General features: G+C 33.6%; 2 protein-coding genes across 3 annotated transcripts; both read left to right on the top strand.

The window, feature by feature from the left end:
• Positions 1-8,974: 8,974 nt before the first annotated feature.
• Positions 8,975-12,039, top strand: LOC136200985 (uncharacterized). Its single transcript, XM_065991502.1, has 2 exons — positions 8,975-9,134; positions 10,542-12,039. The coding sequence occupies exon 2, from the start codon at positions 10,560-10,562 to the stop codon at positions 11,820-11,822; it is 1,263 nt and encodes a 420-aa protein (XP_065847574.1). The 5' UTR covers positions 8,975-9,134; positions 10,542-10,559; the 3' UTR covers positions 11,823-12,039.
• Positions 12,040-15,378: 3,339 nt separating this feature from the next.
• LOC136201029 (vesicle transport protein GOT1-like) lies at positions 15,379-21,848 on the top strand. Of its 2 annotated transcripts, none has more exons than XM_065991570.1 (7): positions 15,379-15,657; positions 15,965-16,019; positions 17,566-17,657; positions 17,759-17,839; positions 17,931-18,028; positions 18,111-18,192; positions 19,272-21,438. In XM_065991570.1, the coding sequence occupies exons 2-7, from the start codon at positions 15,989-15,991 to the stop codon at positions 19,443-19,445; spliced, it is 558 nt and encodes a 185-aa protein (XP_065847642.1). In that variant the 5' UTR covers positions 15,379-15,657; positions 15,965-15,988; the 3' UTR covers positions 19,446-21,438. The 2 variants fall into 2 exon arrangements, with proteins under 2 accessions (XP_065847642.1, XP_065847643.1); XM_065991571.1 differs by lacking the exon at positions 19,272-21,438 and adding an exon at positions 21,451-21,848 and having other exon boundaries at positions 15,419-15,657.
• The last annotated feature ends 37 nt before the right edge of the window (positions 21,849-21,885 follow it).

The raw sequence follows: 21,885 nt of genomic DNA, 5'->3' as shown, positions 1-21,885 counted from the left end.
TGGCTGCATTTTGAGAACCTCTCAGCAGATCCCGTGTGCATGCGAGCTTAGCAGATTGAAGCTCGGACGTAAACCAGTTAGTATTTCGATGATACACATATTCTGGAAGACATTTGTCTATGGTAATTCTGACACTACTGATAATGTCGACTATGCTGATGGGACTGAGGATCGGGCATACTTTCACTCTCTTGTTGATGAAGTCGATAAAAGCGACCCAACTTTTATGCGCAACATTTCTCAATTGATTCATGATCAACTTCACCCGGACGAAGCTGGATATTGTGAACCGGAAGTAAAAATTGATGTCCGAGGACGACCGAATGGGAGTTTATCAACCAAACATATGCCGAGTGCGTAAGAGTACCGTGACAATCGTCGTGGATGTGCTCGGTCTACCAGTTCGTCTAGGAGTCGTGGACGTAGCTCTTCGATCCGCTCTACTGGTAATTTTTACTTTTATTTTTAATTTACATACTCATGTGTTTTTCTTTATTTTTTCCATCCACTTATTGTCTATAAACTGTAAAAAATTATATTACTATAGGTACCGATGTGACATCATATGATATTTCAGATTACCCGAATTCAGACAAACTCATTGAATTAATTAAGCCGTATATTGAATCCTATCTCGATGTCGACGGTGATGGTAATTGCGGGTTCCGTGTTGTGGCGAACAAAATATTCGATAATCAAAATAGCTGGCGGGTTCGGCACCCGCCATCCCTAGAATAGGGGCGGGCCGTTCAGCCCGCCAAGGCCAAAATCCTATGGATTTTGGCCGTGGCGGGTCCGTGACCCATCACTAATACATAAAGGGCGGGCCAAACGGCCCGCCCGTCCTTCAATAATGGCGGGTCAATAACCTGCCAAAGCAAAAAAAATTAAAAAAAATTAATTTTAAGTCTAGAAACTTACCGGGGGACGGATCACGCCTTTTCATCTGCCTCCACGACCTGCCATGACGTGTTCGGGTTGTAATGTTCAAATGAGGAAAGAAAAAGGGAAGAGTTTAAAAAGTGGGGGGAGGAGTTTGAAAAGTGAGGGGGGGGGGGAGTTCAAACTCTTAATTTTGAAAAAAATGAGAGGAGGGCAAAAATGGTAAAAATGGAGTGGTGAGTAGAAAAATAGAGACGGTATATAGCAACCCACAATTTTAATTGCTAGATTTCCTTTTAATAATTAGATTCTTTAAAAAAATAATTAGATTCTTTAAAGAAAAACAAAAAGATAACCAACATTAAAAAGTAAAAAAATTGTGATACCAATGAGTTAGGGTTTTGCTATTCGTCGTCCCCATTTCGCTTATTGTCGCACCCTGTTGGACAATATCGCCCTTCTCATTTTTCATTGGAAAATCTCATATTCTCTCTATCTCATGGCTAGTCGTTGATTTGCGAAAAAATGGATTCGAAAACTCCGGAGAAGGACGATTTCGAAGACGAGGTAAGCAAGTAATCCTAAAACACTTGAAATTTAACGAATTGAAATCAAAACGATTTTTTTTTGGTTGAATTTTGCTTAAACGGGTGGTGGACTCGTTTTTCCCTAGAAAAAACGGGTGTCGGACCCGTTTTACTCTAGGGAAAAACGGGTCCAGGAGTCGTTTTCCCTAGGGAAAACGGGTTCCTCACTCGTTTTCCCTAGGGGAAAACTTGTGGCCTACCCGTTTTCCTGTAGGGAAAACGGGTCTGGTTTTCTCCCAGGGGAAACTAGGGTCCGAACCCGTTTTCCCTTGGGGAAAACGGGTTGGCCACTCGTTTTCCTCTAGGGAAAACAGGTGAGGAACCCGTTTCCCCTAGAGAAAAACGGGTTCTGGACCCGTTTTCCATAGAGTAAATCGGGTCCACCACCCGTTTTTCCTAGGGAAAAACGGGTCCACCACCCGTTTTTCTTTAGGGGAAAACGGGTTTAATTAATGTTTTTTTTATTTTGATAAATAAATATTAATAAAAATTGTGCTTAAATTATATAAATTATGAATTTAAGATATACTTTTTAATTTTTTGAATTGTCAATTTCAGACTATATACGGGACAATATTTAATGTTTTGATACACTATAATTTATTAATTTGAATAGCTTAGTATGCAAATCATAATTATTATAAATGATACATTAATAATTATCATTTACGTAAATTTATCTAGTTTTATTCATAAATTAATATAGGTATGGCTGGAGTTTACGTTAACCTTTAATGAATTTTTATCCGCAATGTATATATTTATTGAAGCGTTAATAATGTTTAAGATTATTATAAATTAGAAATATTACGTTTACGTGTTTTGTATCATAACAACTGATTTTTAGAATGGTAATATTAATTGTATTTCACCTGGAATTTACGTACTTTGTACGTGTTAAAATATTTATAGCTAATATAATATGCATTTAATTTTAGGTGCCATTAGAAAATGAATATGGCGACGGGATTGATTACAATGTCTATTTCCAAACGGATACTGTGTTTCCTATAAACTCTGACGCTATTGTATGGGCTAAAAGCATTGCAATTGCGAATGGATTCGAGCTAGTAATTTCATCCTTCAAACATGGCGGAAAGCAGAAGCTCTTGAAATGTTCACGAGGTCAACGTTATAGAGGAGTCAACCTATCAAGCCGGCGTCGAAATGCTATCACCCGATCCTCTGTCTTATCCGTAACATAAGATGGCCACATGGAAGCCCTAGGTACGTCGGGGTCATCTGGTAATCCCTCCCTATGAGGCCTGAAGCACGGGAAGTACTCGTAAATCCATGCCTAAAGAAGAGTCAGACAACCCGTCATCTGGCTGCAGTCTCCTCTACTAGCAATACCTAAGTACCGATATAGCTATGCTAGTGCAGCCGAGCCCCATGAGTATCCGCTCACTGTATCTGCCCCATCCTGCACCTCCAGTAAACACGCGGGCCGGATCTGGTTACCACTCTTATCTACAAACAACGTGGATCCCAACATAAGCCACATCCAACCAATCGCCTCAGTCTCTGGAACCTGTCCTACACTATATAAATCGACGATGGAACTGGCACGTATACCACCAGACTGGTAATGGCTCATCAGCAACTCATCGCCAGACACCCCGAACAAATCGCAAACAGCCTCCTGAAGCTCATCCGTACCCAAGTCAGCAGTCACCATATTGCCCTGCACTGGGATATGCAAAATCTGCCACACATCATGTAGCATAATGGTCATCTCACCAAAAGGCATGTGAAATGATGCCGTGTCCGGCTGCCAACGCTCTACAAAAGCAGATATCAGAGCCGCGCTGATGTGAGGGTACATGATAGATGGTAGATGTGCCAATGCAGATGCTTGTAGTAGCGTTTGTGTCTGCTCAGAAGTTGAATTGAACCATTTCACCAGCGTACTGCAGTACCCTGATCTCGTTTGACAACTGAGGACGCACCTCTCATGCCCTCTCCAGATACGAACTGCTACATGTCCCAGGAAACTGGGAATCACAGAACCATCAACAGGACCCCCGGGGACCTCTTCCTTAACTACCCAATCGTCATCACGAGCATCCCTCAAGCGCTTGGATGTACCCGCTGAAATTATATTAACCGTATTACAGTTTAACTATTGAAATATTAATAAAAATTAACTATATAAAATTAATAAAGCAGAATAAATAATTCAAATTATTTATCGGATGACGATGACCCAACAGCAATAAAACGTCCATCCTGACCCCTCGTGACATACACATAGGGGGCCAAATGACCTAGTCGAGGAGGCACTGATCCAGCTATGTCCATCTGATCATCAGCAACATCCTGATGCTGAACTCCAAAACTCTCAGCACTCGGCTGCTGAACTGCACCACGCTCAGCATCTTCCTGCGCCCGTAATGCTTCCTCAATCGTCCTCATATGTATTCGAAGCCTCCGAGCGGATGCAGTCACAACACGGCTAGTTGTATGCCGAGGTCCGGACCACCGTCATCATCCCTTGAAGTCTGAAAAATAACCAGGAAATCAAATTAATTATACGTTTAAATGAATTGATATTATAATTTTTTCTATCTCGGGTTCAATACATTAATTTATCTAAATGAAATCTACGTTTTCGATAAATTAATACCTAAAATTAAACAACAATAAATTAATTATACGTTTAAATGAATTGATATAATAATTTTTTCTATCTCGGGTTCAATACGGTAGTGTATCTAAATGAAATCTACGTTTCCGAAAAATTAATACCTAAAATTAAACAACAATAAATTAATTATATGTTTAAATGAATTGATATTATAATTTTTTCTATCTCGGGTTCAATACGGTAGTGTATCTAAATGAAATCTACGTTCCCGAAAAATTAATACCTAAAATTAAACAACAATAAATTAATTATACGTTTAAATGAATTGATATAATATTTTTTTCCTATCTCGGGTTCAATACGGTAATTTATCTAAATGAAATCTACGTTTCCGAAAAATTAATACCTAAAATTAAACAACAATAAATTAATTATACGTTTAAATGAATTGATATAATATTTTTTTCCTATCTCGGGTTCAATACGGTAATTTATCTAAATGAAATCTACGTTTCCGAAAAATTAATACCTAAAATTAAACATCAAAAAATTAATTGTACGTTTAAATGAATTGATATCATATTTTTTTCTATCTCGGGTTGGCCTACGGGAGTCCACGACAGATATTAAAAAAAAAAATTGGCTTAAACGGGTAGGCAACCCGGTTCGGCCCTAGGCCGAATCGGGTGGCCTACCAGTTTCTCTCTAGGAGAAACTGGTGGCTGACCCGTTTCTCTCTAGGAGAAATGGGTGGCCTAGCAGTTTCTCCTAGAGAGAAACTTGTGGGCAGCCCGTTTCTCTAGGAGAAACGGGTGGCCCACAAGTTTCTCTCTAGGAGAAACTGGTAAGCCACCCGATTAGGCCTAGGGCCGAACTGGGTTGCCTACCCGTTTAGGCAATGTTCAACGAGTTCCGTCTCCGATCCGGAGACGGAACTCGTTGAATTCGAAATTATTGAAAAAAAAAACTAAACAAACGAAACTAACCTGTTCATGTGTTTGGCCTTTTCCTTTTTTTTTTCGGAGACATGATTTTGCTTCGTGTTGTTCTTCGGGTTTTTGGAAATCCTTTGATATTTGAGAGAATTTGAGTTTTTTTGAATGAAAAATGAAAAGGGCATAAATGTCCAATAGAATGCGACGATAAGTAAAATAGAGGCGACGTATAGCAGTCCACATGAGTTATCCATGTACCACCCATATTGCCACGTATATTGAATTTACTTTGTCAAAAATAACCTTGTAACTATCCATGATAAGATTATTTTAGGAGATTTTCTAGGTGGTCACAAAACATGAAATAAACAATGCTTCACATGTATGCTCAAAATAATCATTAATCAAACCCTAAAATAATCCTCTAACACATCTCCCATTTCAATTGCCACACATTTTAAAATCACAATTGGTTACTACTTAACTTCTGATTAGTTTTAATAATTATAAATTTATGATTAACGGAAGGAAGATAGATATTTGAGTTTGATCGAGTGAATTGAGAAGTGGAGATCGGAGAGAGGTAATGTAATGTATAATTATAATAATTTTAATTATCAAGTAACTAAAAATTAGAATTAGAGTTTATTTGTGTTTCAAAGTGTATCAAATTCATAAAATAAACACTTACACTAAAAAATCTGCAGAAATCTAGCATTAAAATAAATATATTACTAAAAAATGGTATATTTTTTTTAATTAATCTATATAGAAGATTGTTATTTAAATTTTTTGAAATAATTTACAATTAGATACTAACTAGTTTTTGGCCCGTGCGATGCACGGATTCATCTTAATATATAAATATTAATAAAAATACAATCTAATAATTACAATTAATGACATAAATGTGTTATATAAATTAAATATTATTATTTGATTTTCACATTTACTTTAAATAATATTTTTATAGATAAATATAATAATAAAATAAAAACTAATATATTATATATTATATTATATTTTTTATCAGTAAAAAAGGAGGAAGTGACACCTCAGTTCCATCGTTACTGTTTTATATTATATATAGATATGTAGAGAATTAGAGAGATTTTAGGGATTAATTTAAATTCTGTAGTACTCTTAGATATATGGGATAAAATAATCTTTTTATAGATAAATATACATAATAAAATTAAAATTAATATATTAAATTTTTTATCACTAAAAAAAGAGAAAGTGACACCTCAGTTCCATCGTTATTGTTTTATATTATATATAGATATGTAGAGAATTAGAGAGATTTTAGGGATTAATTTAAATTCTGTAGTACTCTTAGATATATGGGATAAAATAATCTTTTTATAGATAAATATACATAATAAAATTAAAATTAATATATTAAATTTTTTATCACTAAAAAAGGAGGAAGTGACACCTCAGTTCCATCGTTATTGTTTTATATTATATATAGATGTGTAGAGAATTAGAGAGATTTTAGGCATTAATTTAAATTCTGTAGAACTCTTAGATATAGTACGGATACAATAATCTTTTTATAGATAAATATATATAATAAAATTAAAATTAATATATTAAATTTTTTATCACTAAAAAAGGAGGAAGTGACACCTCAGTTCCATCGTTACTGTTTTATATTATATATAGATGTGTAGAGAATTAGAGAGATTTTAGGGATTAATTTAAATTCTGTAGAACTCTTAGATATAGTACGGATACAATAATCTTTTTATAGATAAATATATATAATAAAATTAAAATTAATATATTAAATTTTTTATCACTAAAAAAGGAGGAAGTGACACCTTAGTTAGATCGTTACTGTTTTATATTATATATAGATATAGATGTGTAGAGAATTAGAGAGATTTTAGGGATTAATTTAAATTCTGTAGAACTCTTAGATATAGTACGGATACAATAATCTTTTTATAGATAAATATATATAATAAAATTAAAATTAATATATTAAATTTTTTATCAGTAAAAAAGGAGGAAGTAACACCTCAGTTCCATCGTTACTGTTTTATATTATATATAGATATGTAGAGAATTAGAGAGATTTTAGGGATTAATTTAAATTCTGTAGTACTCTTAGATATATGGGATAAAATAATCTTTTTATAGATAAATATACATAATAAAATTAAAATTAATATATTAAATTTTTTATCACTAAAAAAGGAAGAAGTGACACCTCAGTTCCATCGTTACTGTTTTATATTATATATAGATGTGTAGAGAATTAGAGAGATTTTATGGATTAATTTAAATTTTGTAGAACTCTTAGATATAGTACGGATAAAATAATCTTTTTATAGATAAATATATATAATAAAATTAAAATTAATATATTAAATTTTTTATTACTAAAAAAGGAGGAAGTGACACCTCAGTTCCATCGTTACTGTTTTATATTATATATAGATTTAAAAGTTGTTGAAAGAATTGTAAGTTACCACCCTATAATTTATTTAATATTATTAATATAAGCAATTCTTATACCTATATTTAATATAAACGAACATATCTATATTTTATTTAATATTATTCATATAATCAATTCTTATACCTATCTTGAAGTTGGGATTTAATATATATACCTATATTTTATTTAAATAAATATATCTATATTTTATCTAATTTTTTTAATAATTAACATTTCGTGAATGTTTGGATAAAATAATAAGAATTCACATTTTAATGAAACACCTTTTATCAAATATCAAATATAATTTTATTTAATATATCTTTCTGAACGATGAAATTTAAAATTTGGAATATAAACTAACGGTCCGGCTAACCTATGCCATAAGGCATAGGATAAGACATAATTAATATATTTTTTTTTCAAAAGAAGTTTAGTTTTTTTAGGTAATCATATGCAATTAATAAAACATAATTAACTCACTCATTAGAATTTAAAAAAAAACTCATACATATAAGGGTAATTAATTTATTAGTCCCTATATTTTGACAAAACATGCTGTTTAGTTTCTGTGTTTTAAAAAACACACTGTTTAGTCCATCTGTTTTAAAAAACACACAGTAAGGTCCCTAACATTTTTCTCGATGACCTTAACGTTTTTCTTGGTGAACTGTTTAGTCCCTACCGTTTTCCTAAACGGTAAAAAATTTAACAAACAGACGGAAAGACTAAACAGTTCATCGAGAAAAAGGTTAGGAACCTTACCGTGTGTTTTTGAAAATAAAAGGACTAAACAATGTGTTTTTTAAAACACAGGAACTAAACAGTGTGTTTTGAAAATACAAGGACTAAACAGTATGTTACCGTGTGTTTTTGAAAATACAAAGACTAAACAATGTGTTTTTTTTAAAACACATGAACTAAACAGTGTGTTTTGAAAATACAATGGCTAAATAGTGTGTTTTTAAAAATATAAGAACTAAACAGTATATTTTTTCAAAATATGGGGACTAATAAATTAATTACCCTATATATATTGGTGGAATTTTGAAGGTTTGCCGCCAAAAAGGAAAAGTAACTAATACCTATTTCATAGCATAATTAATATCTCTAGGATCTTATTTTTTCTTTTTTTCATAGCATAATTAATATCCTACACGTGTGCCTTATGGTAGATAAACCTGTGCCTTATAGCACATGTTAGATTAAGCGATAAACTAATACGGATATAACAATCAATATAGATTCACTTTAAAATTGGATTGGATATTTGTATATATTAAATTAAAAAATTGAAGAAAAAAAAATAATTTATTAATATTATTTTTAATCAATAAAAATTGACTGTTTTATATTATATATATTCACTGCTGTCGACGGTGGATACACCTACGAACCAAAAAAATATATATAGATGGAACACACGTAGCAGAATGGAGGGCGGAGCAGAGAATAATTGCTCAGGAATAAAATAATTCCAAATTTCTTTGTTTTTTCCTTTTTCTTTTTCTTTGTAAATTGTAACTAGTGACATAGTAGTAGGCGAATTCTACTTCAGGTCAACCGCTGTTTTTCAATATAAACCATCTCAATACAAGTCTCTCTGAGTCTTCCCCGGCAATTCGCTCATTCGAGCTCCCTGATTGAGGAGAAACCACGCCTTTCTTTCTCGGAGCTGAAAATCCCCTTTTCAGGTATATAATATGCCACTATTTTCATTTTTCTTTCTTCGATGCTAACTAATTGTGACTTTTTTTTAATGGTATGATTTACATTGTTGATTCCGTTAATTTGGTTTCCCGATGATCTCTACTTGGTCTGTTTGTTTTATTCGTTGAAATGGATTTTCTTTACCGTTCTTGATTTCTGTGTTAGGGAGCTTATTTAGGCTTAGCCTGCATGATCATTAGCCAATCGTCTAGTTGAACCACTCATTTTGCTGTAAAGTCCTAGTTAAAATGAAAGAAATTTATACCCTCTCATTTACTAAGGATTGGAAAAACCTCATCTAACCCAGTGCTGAGTCATTTTGCTGTGATATCTCAGTAGAAATAGAATGAAATTGTAGGCCATTTGGCAGAAGCTTTGACATTTTTTTCAGAGTTTGCCCAAAAGTTTGATCCAATGGACATATAGTTAACTGCGTCACACTGGTAATTGTCCTTTTTCCAAACCAAAATTTGGTTCATTTAACACACAAAAAATGAGCAAATTTACACAAACAGTAAGCATATTAAGGTTCAGTGCTAATATTGGGGATTATCTGAAGCTGAAACTATCAAATAGATGGAGATTCTTAATTGTTTGCAAAGGGATAGTGATAGGGGTTCGAAAAACAGACAGGGAAGTTGAACTTACAGACTATTTTTGGGACCAGACTGTCGACGTGGTATCGTGTGAACACTAAATTTTGAGTTTTTGGGTTTCTTCTGTTGCTAATAAAGGGTAAAGAAATTATGGTTCCTATGGAAGATGTTTATGCATTTATAAAGCAATAACTAATAACTACAAGTAGAGATTATAAGAAAGGTAGACCAAATTTCAGACTCTAAATTCATAAGTTCTTGGATGTCAAGATTTGCATCACACATTGACCAGAAGAGAAATTTTAAGAATTTTCCCTACAAGTTTTTATTTTGCTCATTCAGTTGATGAAGAAAGGGAAAAGGAACTAGCATGTCCATAGGCTTACGACTTAAAATGTATAGAAGACTTGCAGTTTAGAGTCAATGGTGTACTTCATTTCTATATATCTGCTAGAGTCCAAAATTAACAATCTTTGTCATGCAATTGAAGCATATCTGATTATAAAAAATGTAAACATCTATAACCTGATTGAACCTCCCTTATAATACTCTATATAAATAAAGATCAGGGAGTCTGGGACTTGCATTCACCTCAAATAGCAATAGATTGTTTGACCATAATGGATTCGTAGATTTTTTTAGTGTTCATTAGACTGTAGAAGATAGTAATCCTGCATACTCCCAGCTCACGTAGTGATATCCTCTTTCATATACTTGTCCAATGGACATTTCTTCTCTTATCAGAACAACAAAATTTCATATTCACTACTATTGATTTCGTTGTATTAAATGCAGTGCTAATGAGGTGACAGAATGGACAAATCGTTAGGAAAAAGGAATTTGGCGTTCTGGAAATCTATGCAGGAGAGAGCTCTATCCATAAAGGTGGAAGAAGAGGAAAAGAAACAACAAGTCCCTTTTCTTGATAAAGATTGCATCTCAAATATCCTCATTCGGGTTCCTCTTGAGTCACTTCCAAGTTCAAGATTTGTTTGCAAGACATGGTACAACATAATTAACAGCCCTGTTTTCATTGATGAACGCCTTCGTTGTTCTGAATCTGTGTTGATATTTCTTAAACCAGTTCCAAATGAAAGCTCATACCCTTTTTCTTCAACGTCCAAGCAACCAAAGCAACAAAATAATTTTTCAGTTGAAGCCAGTTTGGGTGAATCAGGTTTGGAACCAGTCCCCCTCTTATGGAAACCTACCATCACCGGACCAAAATTCAGTATCCACTTTGTTAAATTTGAAGATGGAAAGAGCAAGATAGGTGAGTATAATGTGAGCTGCCAGGGGCATATTAGAGCAACATGCAATGGTCTAATTTTGCTTGACAATAAGTTGAAGAAAGGAGGACTGATAGTGATGAATCCCATTACGAGGAAGCTTCTTGCGCTACCTCCAGGTACTATATATCCTCCTCACGACGAATCTTACGGATTTGTATTCAGTGATGCTACTGGAGAATACAAGGTGGTTCATTTGTTTCGTGACGAATTGGGGCATGTCAGCTGCGAAACGTTAAACATTGGGACGAGATGTTGGAGGCCAGTGAATGGACCTGCTTTTGGACTTTTTGGGTGGTTCGGGTACAAACCAGTTTCAGCAATTGAAGCTTTACACTGGATTCCTCAAATTGATCATAACGATTACATAGTGTCTATGGAAGTGGAGAATGACAAGTTTCACACCGTACCACTCCCACAGAGCTGTAGAACCTATGATAGGATTCTCGAAATGGGCGGTTTGTTATGTTTCGTCGCCCATGAAGAATTAAACATAGATATTTGGAAGTTGAAGAGTTTATGCAGCGGGGATACATGGACGAAGCACTATAGCATATGTTCAGGAAGTGTTATCGACATGTTTCCGGTTTTCGGTTTGAGAATGAGTGGAGACTTAATATTCAAGAGGGATGAAGATGGCTCATGTTATGCTTATGACTTCAAATTGCAGGAGATGAGAAAAGTTGAGATGGATGATAAGTTGTTGCGTTTCTATAATTCTGATACATACCTACCTCATGTCAACAGCTTTGTCTCCTGGATGAAAAACAAGGTTGCTTCTCATTGATTTTTTTCCATCTAGTCCTCCATTTTTAACATATATACCATCTCGTCATAAATTATATTTTGTGTGTTTTTGCAACAATTGCAAGTACTTTTGCATATGTTATATTAGTTACAGGATTTGAATAAAGATTATGAAGTAGCTAAGTCACAAATCAAACATATTGAGACGCTCCATGTTCCAATATTTGTAAATATATATTTTGGTCCTTCTGTTTTTATTTTGCTATCATGATTTTTCCATGTGTGGGATAATTCTTGCCTTGGTGGTGCTATGTTATGGGTTGGGTATAGTTGGGTCTAAATTAATTTGGGGATATAGTTGAAATTCAGGGATTTATGAATGGGGATTTCACGTAAATGCCATAAAACTAACTATATATTTTCTATTTTCTCCAAACAAGCTAAAAATGTTTAAACTAATAGAAAATTAAAACCAACATTCCTACATTATGGAAAACACTATATAAGCGATTATGAACGAAATTCATATCAAATTTCTTCCGCAATGGAAATCTAACTCTCTGCAAACACTCGAAAAATTGCAAATGAAAAAAAAAACATTTGCAGACGGATCTCTGCAATCTGAACTCTGATATTTGCATTTCAATTCCAATGTAAGTTTCAACACAAAATCAGAAAAAAAAAACAAGTTCAAATAGAACGCACTCATGGTGAGAAAGTATTCATCAATTGCAAAAACATAAACAAGACAAAACAACAAATAAAGTAGAATTTTTATTTGAATTAATTCATCTAGTTTCATTCAATTTCACATGAATTCCACCTAATTTCATCTCTGCAGAAATTGAGTGAAAAGCGGGTGAAATAAGATGAAACTCATGTGAAAATTATAATTATTGAATAACATGCGTCATAGCGCAATGTAATATGAATTTCATCAAATTTTAGCCCTTTTGAAAATGAGTGAAAGTAGATGAAACTCATTTGAAAATGATTGAAATAAATAAACAATGTTAACACCATTTTTTTTTATCAAGTTTCACGTAAGGTTCAAAAGGTTACAATGCAATTTCACATGAATTTCATCAAATTTCACCCGATTTCACCTGATTTCATCCCTTTTGGAATTGAATGAGAGTAGATGAAATCAGATAAAACACATGAAAAACGATTAAAACAATTGAGATTCATTAACACCAATATTTTATCAAGTTTCACATGAGTTTAAAAAGGTTATATTATAATTTCATATGAATTTTACCTAGTTTTACCTTTTGTGAAATTGAGTGAAAGTGGATGGAATCGGATGAAAATCATAAGAGAATGATTGAAACAATTAAGAAACAAAAATTTATCAAGTTTCACATGAATGTCAAAAGGTTATGATGCAATTTTACATGAATTTCTTCCAATTTCACTTCTTGTGCAATTGAGTGAAAAGGAATGAAATTGGATGAAACTCAATTGAAATTTATTGAAATTGTTATAAAGCATTAAACAATTTATATATCATACATGATTTTTGCTTCAAATAAACTACATAATAATTATTTCACATTAATTCTTATTTGTTCGTAAACGTGCTGTAGAGAAAAAAAAAAGTTTGAATTGAGGTATCTCTCCTCAAAGATTATTAACTAAAATCAATCAAAAAGGTCAAAACACAATTTGACTACAGAAACAATGGAATTTTGATAGTTACCTAGCTTCGGGAATCAGTCAAAAGTTGCCTTACATCATTATTAAGTAATAAATTTCGGCAAAGACTGGGTGTCAAATCCACGAAAATTACGTTATAACAAGTATTGAACTAACACGTTATCAAAGTTATTTAGACGACTCAAAAAGTGAAAATTGGTATTCTAAGTTATCTTACTCCTATTCTTATCTATAGGAGATAAACATTAACATGCTTAATTCGAGCATGAATAAGTTAGAATGTGGTAAGATTAATTCTAACAAATGTGCTCTTAAGGACTCAATTTGATTATGCAAGCAATTATACATCTAGAATGTTGTAAGATTAATTCTAACAAATGTGCTCTTAAGGACTCAATTTGATTATGCAAGCAATTGTAGATTTTTTTTAAGTTAAAGTTACTAATCCTTTTATGAAGTTAATCAATCCTAAACTCTTATTTCGGAGGATTGAACCTAAGCTCAGAAACTAGAGCCCATATATTCAATGTTGTGTCAATTCTTACAGTTGGTGGAGTTTGCATTCTTGTAAGGCAGCTCCTATATGAGACTTTGAAATGGATAAAGTGATTTAAGCAATTCAAGCCAAGGAATCAAAGTAAGCATGCATTCAAATTGAATATCAAAAAGAAATTTGAGAGTTGAACCTTCCGCTTGGGAAAAAATGGAGATGAGAAAAACGCACATGGTTAAAGTTTGCTCAATGCAACTGTTGTATCATGGGCACATTTTCCAATTACGGGATAATATGTTGTAAGGAGATGGACATTATCAGGCCTCAATTTCTTTTTCCATGCTTTATGTTCAACCAAAGATTTAAAGATTTCTTGTAATCACATTTATATTTATGTAATTATAATTTAATAATATTATTCGTTCTATTATATTGTTTGTATTTTCTTTTAAATTGATATTGCTATCATTCTCTATTGTTTCTCCATTAGTGTCCTTGAAGGTGGATTTCATGCACTTTAAGTGCACTTCTTCATCAATTTTTTTCATCTTTACCTTCTCATATCTACAACTCTTCAGTCAGAATGACGGCTTTCACGGTGTGAGCAGATCTAGTGACCTCAATACGAGGAAAAGTCTTGAGAAGCAACTCTAGCTAGGACTAGGTATGTCAGAAGTGTAGAAGGTAGTAGAACGGGGGAAAGGGAAAGATAAAAATATAGACTCCAACTTCATCAACAACACCAATGTTTTCTTTTTTTTGCCGCTTCTTTAGTACACGTGCTCTACCTTTGGTCACATCCACCTAATCTTTGGATGAAATATATTTTTAATGTTACGTGTTTTGCCAAGCATTTCAGTTTTGATTCTGAGCGTGTCTCTAGAATTGATCTTGTTTAGTTTGAGCATGCATTATGAGTTTGTTTTCATGGCTTTCTAAGTGGATTTATTTCCAAAAATCAGAATCAAGAGTTTTTTTTTTTTTTTTAATCGATTCAAGGATCTTATTTGTAATTTTTTTGTCAGGTTTTGTTTGATACTATCATATATCTTTTCTAGAGGACTAACAAATTAGATATCTCTTTCTATTGTTTAGATATTTGGCTCTCACACTAAACCCCCTTCTAATATAATGATGTATTTTTTTGTTGAACTTTATATCGTGTTTGTTCGTGGAATCGTATTTTGAAAAATATTAGATATTTTTTTTTGTATTTGATAATAAAATATTTTCGATATTTGACTACAACATCGAAATATAAGAAGAAGTGATGGGTTACTACTATTTTTAAAAGAATAAAACATTTTTCTAATTTTGTTTTTTAATTTTTTAGTTTAGTGACTCATTTCCTAAACAAACAAACATGGGGAGATCATGAACATTTTCAAATTGGGTTGATCAATTGGGTTATGTTAGTTTAAGGAAAAAAAAATTGAATTCATTGCACCGATCATAAGCTAGTTTAGTTAAAACTATTTTCAAAGTATCACAGATTTATTTTCCATAAAAAAAAAGATTTTTTAATTACTTATGTAATTTTCGAGTTCTAAATTGAAAATCCCAGCCCGACGACCAACATCTTCTGCTACCGGTAAACATACAGATTTAGAGAACTTCAAATTGTCCGTACAAAATACAATTCCCATTTCCCACATCGTTTTATCTGTAGTTACCCATTTCTCGCACTCCCTTCTCTCCCTCTGCACATCACACTCCGGCGCAGGTCTTCTCTCTCTCCGATTGATTGCACTAATGTTCTGTTTGATTACTGAGAAATATAAGGGAAACTGTTGGCATCAGAACTATTGATTTATAAAAGCTTTACCTCTTTCACTCTCTCTGATTTTTTTTCCCTTATTTATCTGCCTCACTTTTTCGATTTGCTATCCGTTTGTTGTTCGTTCTACTACTAGTACTAGAGAGGTTATTTGTGCTGAATCTGCAAATCTGAGTTCTAGTTCTCTTGTTTGATTCCGTTTGAACTGAATTTTGCTGATTTGTCTAATTTCGTTTGAATTTTCTTGGTTCAGTGAAGGTGAAGAATCTCCACAGAAATGGTTTCCTTTGAAATGAATGATCGGAAAAGTAAGCAAACATTGGCTATGTTTTTATTCAGTTCTTATCTTTAATCGCATTGCAATCATTTCCTTCTTCTTGCTAGTTTTTGGATATGAATGCTTTATTTTGCTGAGAAATCTGGAGATGAGTTTCGTTTGTAAAATATTAAAGTTTCAGAATGCGGGGACAGAGAATTGAACTCGAACGTACATGATAGATTGGAGAAGGAAATGCAATGATTTGAATTAATTTTGCCTCATTCACTAAGATTGTTGATAAGTTGCATGACTAGAATAATTGGAAATATGGAGAGCAGGAGCTAGACTTGAAGATGATCAATTTAGACTCTTCTCTTGAGTTAAATCTTATTTCTGGGGAACTTACCATCCTCTCATAATTTAGGTTGAACACCTGATGAAGAATGCAATGAATCATGAGCAGTTGGTCCTGGATTTTGATTGAACACCTTCCCCCCCCCCAATTTTAACGGTATTATTTGGTGCATAATGGATACTCAAGGAATTACTGAAAGCATCAGTTACTGTTTGTTCTTGTGCATCTTTGAGAGGCTCTTGTGTTGTGTGTGCATTAGAATTTACGTGAGCTCTTGTTTATCATGTGGTTGGCCTTTTTATGTGCTTTTCTTCTTATGATTTCTTCCTGAAGTAATTTCGGCTTTTGTGCCCAGTTAGGTGCAATTAAGGCTGTGCTAGAAAATATAATTGCTATTCACTGGCCACATTCTCTTATTGGTCATTGAGCCACTGATGTAAAGTTCCAAAAAAGTGCAGTCTCTACTAAAGTACCCTTTGTATGTTGATGTGTTGCTTCTTATCATACCAAACTCTAAAATTCTCTTACTTGAAAGGGAGATCGACAAACCATATGAAAGCCTTAACAGTGTTGCCTTAGGTTTCCTCTAGTTTTAGAAAACTGTTGAACATAACCTGTTCAATAAAATATAATTGCTATTCACTGGCCACATTCTATTGTTGGCCATTGAGCCACTGTCATATAATTTCCGAAAAAGTTCCATCTCTACTAAAATATTGTTTATATGTTGATGTCTTGCTTCTTATCATACCAAACTCTAAAACTAATTCACAAACCATGTACAAGCCTTAACGGTGTTGCCTTAGGTTTCCTCTAGTAACAGAAAACGGTTAAACAGAACCTGTTCATGAGTTATTAGTATCAAGGGATAAGGTCTAAATTTTCCTCTATCGTTTTTTGAGAAGTGCAGATTTACCCTTGACATACGAAATGGTAAAAATTTACCCCTAACGAGATCAATTTTACTCCTAACGTTTTCAACCCAGATCAAATATTTATACCAAATGGTAGAGAAAGGCGCAAACAGAGATATTACATTCTGTTAAAAGAAAGGAAGTTTGCATTTTGTTACTGCAATCCCAAACTTTTTTCTTTTTGAACTTTTGTGGGATTGTACTATATTGATTAATTCTAGCATGAGATTTCCTATAAACTAAACTGTATCTTAAAATTTTAGACATTCATATTCTTTTTCTTGCTTTATCTAATTCTAATATGGGATGAATGTAAAATGGAACAGAGATTGGGCTAGGCCTGACAGGATTCGGAGTATTTTTCTCATTTCTAGGAGTGATCTTCTTCTTTGACAAGGGATTACTTGCTATGGGAAATGTAAATCCTTTGTATTATTCTTCAATTACCTATCATGTTTTGGTTAATATTATCATGATTATTGTATTAAGTTTACTTCTTTGTGTGTTGTATTCAATCAGATCCTGTTCCTCTCAGGGGTTAGTCTAACCATTGGACTGAAGTCCACTTTGCAGTTTTTCATGAAACGCCAAAATTTTAAGGTACAATTTATTTTAGCCAGTTTATGCAATTTGTTTTCAATTTTGCAATGCTATATGTATTTTACATTAAGCTTTGTTAATTAATGTACAGGGATCCATTTCATTCGGGGTTGGCTTCTTTTTAATTGTTATAGGATGGCCAATAATAGGGATGATATTGGAGGCATATGGCTTCATAATACTTTTCAGGTATGCTAAGACTAATAAGCATTGTTTCACAGTAATGTATTTGTTTTGAATTGTTGGGAGTTGCTGATGGAGATTTTTGCAGTGGTTTTTGGCCAACCTTGTCAGTCTTTGTGCAGAAGATACCTATTCTTGGCTGGATTTTCCAACAACCATTTTTGAGATCCGTATGTATATTCTTTAGCTCAATCTTTTTTTATCCTTGAAGTGCAAACTTTATTTTTCGATGTCCGTTATAGATTATATTTTCCCAATGCATCTCCTGTGACTAAATTTTTGGAGTGACGCTAACCCTCCATTTTGATTGTATTGCACTGAAGAGTTGCTATTCTTGTTAGAGATTGCTTATAATTGCATGGGAGATAAGCTTTTTAGATTACTTTGTAGATTTCTAGATATAGGCCTTGTGATGAAAACAAAAGATAATAAAGTAAATTTTGAGGAAGTATTGTTTCAAAAAACACATCAGAACTAGAAGGATAACACATATCCTTTCATCATAAAATTAATCTCTTTATTTTATTTTGCCTCAATTTTTTGGTGAAGCTTATTAGCTCACTATTACTACTGTTTCTTCTTTAACCAACTGAAGCTCATTTTTGAGTTAAATTAGTTCACATCAGATTACTAAGTACCATGTAGTGAACAAATAGGAGATCAATTGCCTGTAGGTGGCCTTAGTTATGTGTATATATATTGATGACTCTACTGGTCAATCTGGTATAAACATTGTATTTGACAAAGGTGAGTAATTGTGAATTGTCATTGCTTGGGCAAGTGCACTGGATAGTCTGCAGGCTGCTTGTTATTTTCTCTTTTTCTCTTTTGATAATCTGGCTGGGTAGAACTAGAGGAAATGATTCAGATGCTATTGGCTTGTAGAAGAGCCTTTCAGATCACAATGATCGGTTGATATTAATATGCTCTGGCTTGTAATTTCATTAGAATATTTGTTTTTGTTTTCTGTTACAGAAATAGACCAACTGTAAATCAATGTAATATCTGTTCCCTCCATTACCTCCCCCTGTTTAGCTCTTGATTGTAGGAATCCGCCATCCTTGTTTTAAGGAGTGATTTTACTTTAGGAATGTGTTGTATATATGTGTATTCCTCTTAACTTAAAATATTCATGTAATCTTTCAGCTTATATGGTACCCCATGTATTTCTCTCTATTTACATGGTACCATAGCCCACTCGAGTTTCTGGGTTTCAGTCTTGAAATTGTTTTCGTTTTCTGCCTTGCAGAGGCAGTGTTCTGAGTTTCTGTTTGAGAGCGCGTGCAACGTCCCCTGCTGGAGCTGCTTCTTTCTCCAGCATCGTCTCCTTCTCCTTCTTTCTCCCTCTGTCTGCGTATCTTTTCAAATTTCAATGGTTTTTGCTGTATTGGGTTTTACTGGATGCTTTCCAACATATTCTTGAGGTTTATTTTTCTTGTTGTCTTCTTTTTTTTTTCGGTTTTAGTGTGCATTTCGACAAGTTCGCCTTCATCCTTGATAGCGGTGGATTGATGTTGGTGCTACTTTCTCTATTTTGATTTTGATTTTACGGGTGCTACTTCCACTATATTCGATTTTGATTGGGTGGGTGCTGCTTGTCCATGTGGTAATTCCATTAGTTTGGATTTTGATTTATGGGTGCTTCTGGTCCACTCTTTGGAAATTTAACTTTGTGGGGGCTGCCAATCACTTCTAAATTTTTACTATAATTTGCATCTGGGACATTCTTAAAAAGAAAAAAAAAATTGTAGCAGTATTCTTCTTTCTCGAGATTTTCAAATGGAAATTTCTGGCATATCGCAAGTCGGGGAATCTCCTTCTTTGTATTGACGTTGATGGCAGTCACTTCCGCGAAGTAATTGGATTCTGCTTGTCTGTTTCCGAAGAGTCTTGTTGTTTCCACTGTTTTCTCTCCATCGATCCGCCTGTCCGATTTGTTCTTCTGGATAGTGTTTCCAAGATTACATCTTATATCCTAAAGAACCTTGAGTTTCTTTGAGTGATATTGTTTTGATGCTATGTTTTGAGTTTCTGCCTCCGCTGTTCAGTTCCGGCAAAACAATCAGTCGCAACCGGAGAGGAATTTCCATGGGAGGAGACCTGCAAGTTGTTACCTATATCTGTACTGTAGCCAAGCTGAGCATGATCAATATATATGCTCCAGCTTGAGGAGTGTTACAGAAAAAGAACAACTGTAAATCAGTGTTATACCTGTCAACATCCCTTGATTACCTACCCTTGTTTAGCTCCTTGATTGTAGGAACGAGTCGTCCTTGAGTTAAGCAGTGATTTTAGGAATGTGTTGCATATATATGTGTATTCCTCTTAACTTAAATTAGTTAATGTAATCTTTCAGATTACATGGTACACCATGTATTTCTCTCTATTTACATGGTAGTTTACAGTTTCATAGATAACGTATTAGCTTAGGGATTTCTTAGAAATATATCAATAGTAGGTAATCACTAGCCGTCTGTATAGGAATGGGATAGAAAAATCTAAGGGGACAAAGGTGGATGGGAATGTATAAAATATGGTGATTGGTGGGATGTGATGAAACATAATTTGGGGTTGTTATACTTCAGTTCATGCAAGTGTGAACTAATGATACAAAATATCAGTATGAAATGGATTTTAGATGCATCTTGCATGAAGAAACATCGGGGGTAATTTATAAATCATTCTTTTTGGTTATTGAAGAGTATCCCTGACATATGGTGATATCTGCTGATGTGGAAACGAGCTTCAAAAAAATTCTGAAGTTTCCTTAGAGCTGCATGATGTACATACAATGGCAAAAAATGTGAAAAATAAACTGGAAAGGATGCATTCTCTTTTCATCATTCAGTTTGGTGATGCTGTGGCTCTTGCAAACGCATGAAGCTCTAACATCGATGAAAATCTAGCAGATCATATCAGAAGTTAGAACTGCATTCATGAGATGATCCTGGAACATTTAGTGCAGTTTTAGTTAAATAAGTTTTGCAGCATGCATGATTTTGTAGCTAATCATTGCGGGAGTAGGCTAGGGTTGAATTGTGCTGACAAAAAATATCCTGTAGCTGGAGTTAACTTAGCTCGTAGTTATTTAAAATGTGTAAATAGAAATTTCAAATTGAAAGATACGTGAAAACATGCTAAGGTCTATACAATGTTCTTGCCATATTGTAGAGAATGACGAATGATCTTACCTTATCTTGTAGCTTCTGGTTTTAGTTTAAACAGCTCCATTTAATCTGAATTTACTATTAACAATAGTATTATCAGTACTGATTTTTTCTCAATTTTGTAACCAGAGCTGTGTTCTGTTTTTCCAGGAAACGTAAAAGTCAGTTGGGCTTTATGATTCTTATAAGATAATGTTCATGATGCTAGTATATGTTAGATTGTTTCTCTGTATAGTATTCAGTTATTCATCTTTTGTGCAGTTCTTTGAACGGAACCGGGGCAAGCGGGTGCCGGTGTAGTTCCAGAATTGTAGCAAGGCTTACCTTTTTTGAAGTCACTCTAGTATACACGGGCTGAACAAAACCCAGAAACTTGTTTTTAACTCTGTTGACATGGAAAATGTAGATTTTTTTCTCATTTTACAAGCTCTACTTTCAGCAAAAGAAAGAAAAATGATTTGAAAGTAATGCACTTCTTAGTTAAGATTGAATTGCTGTGGTTTAGATTTTGTCTGTCCTGCTGAATCATGCAAACTGTTTGAACGCACGAAAGCTGCCGTTATTTAGAACCTATTATATTAGTACGATTTTCTTCTAACACTGTAAATAGAGATTAGCTTATATTCAGATTCTTCCAACTCTATTTTCGCTGGTGATTATCTGTTTTTTGAATGATAAGGATGCTTTGTGCCAAAT

The sequence above is a fragment of the Euphorbia lathyris genome, chromosome 7 (genome assembly GCF_963576675.1).
Source record: "Euphorbia lathyris chromosome 7, ddEupLath1.1, whole genome shotgun sequence".
NCBI classification, from domain to species: Eukaryota; Viridiplantae; Streptophyta; class Magnoliopsida; order Malpighiales; family Euphorbiaceae; genus Euphorbia; species Euphorbia lathyris.
The sequence above is the reverse complement of the archived record's forward strand: the minus strand, read 5'-3'. Positions and strand labels throughout refer to the sequence as shown.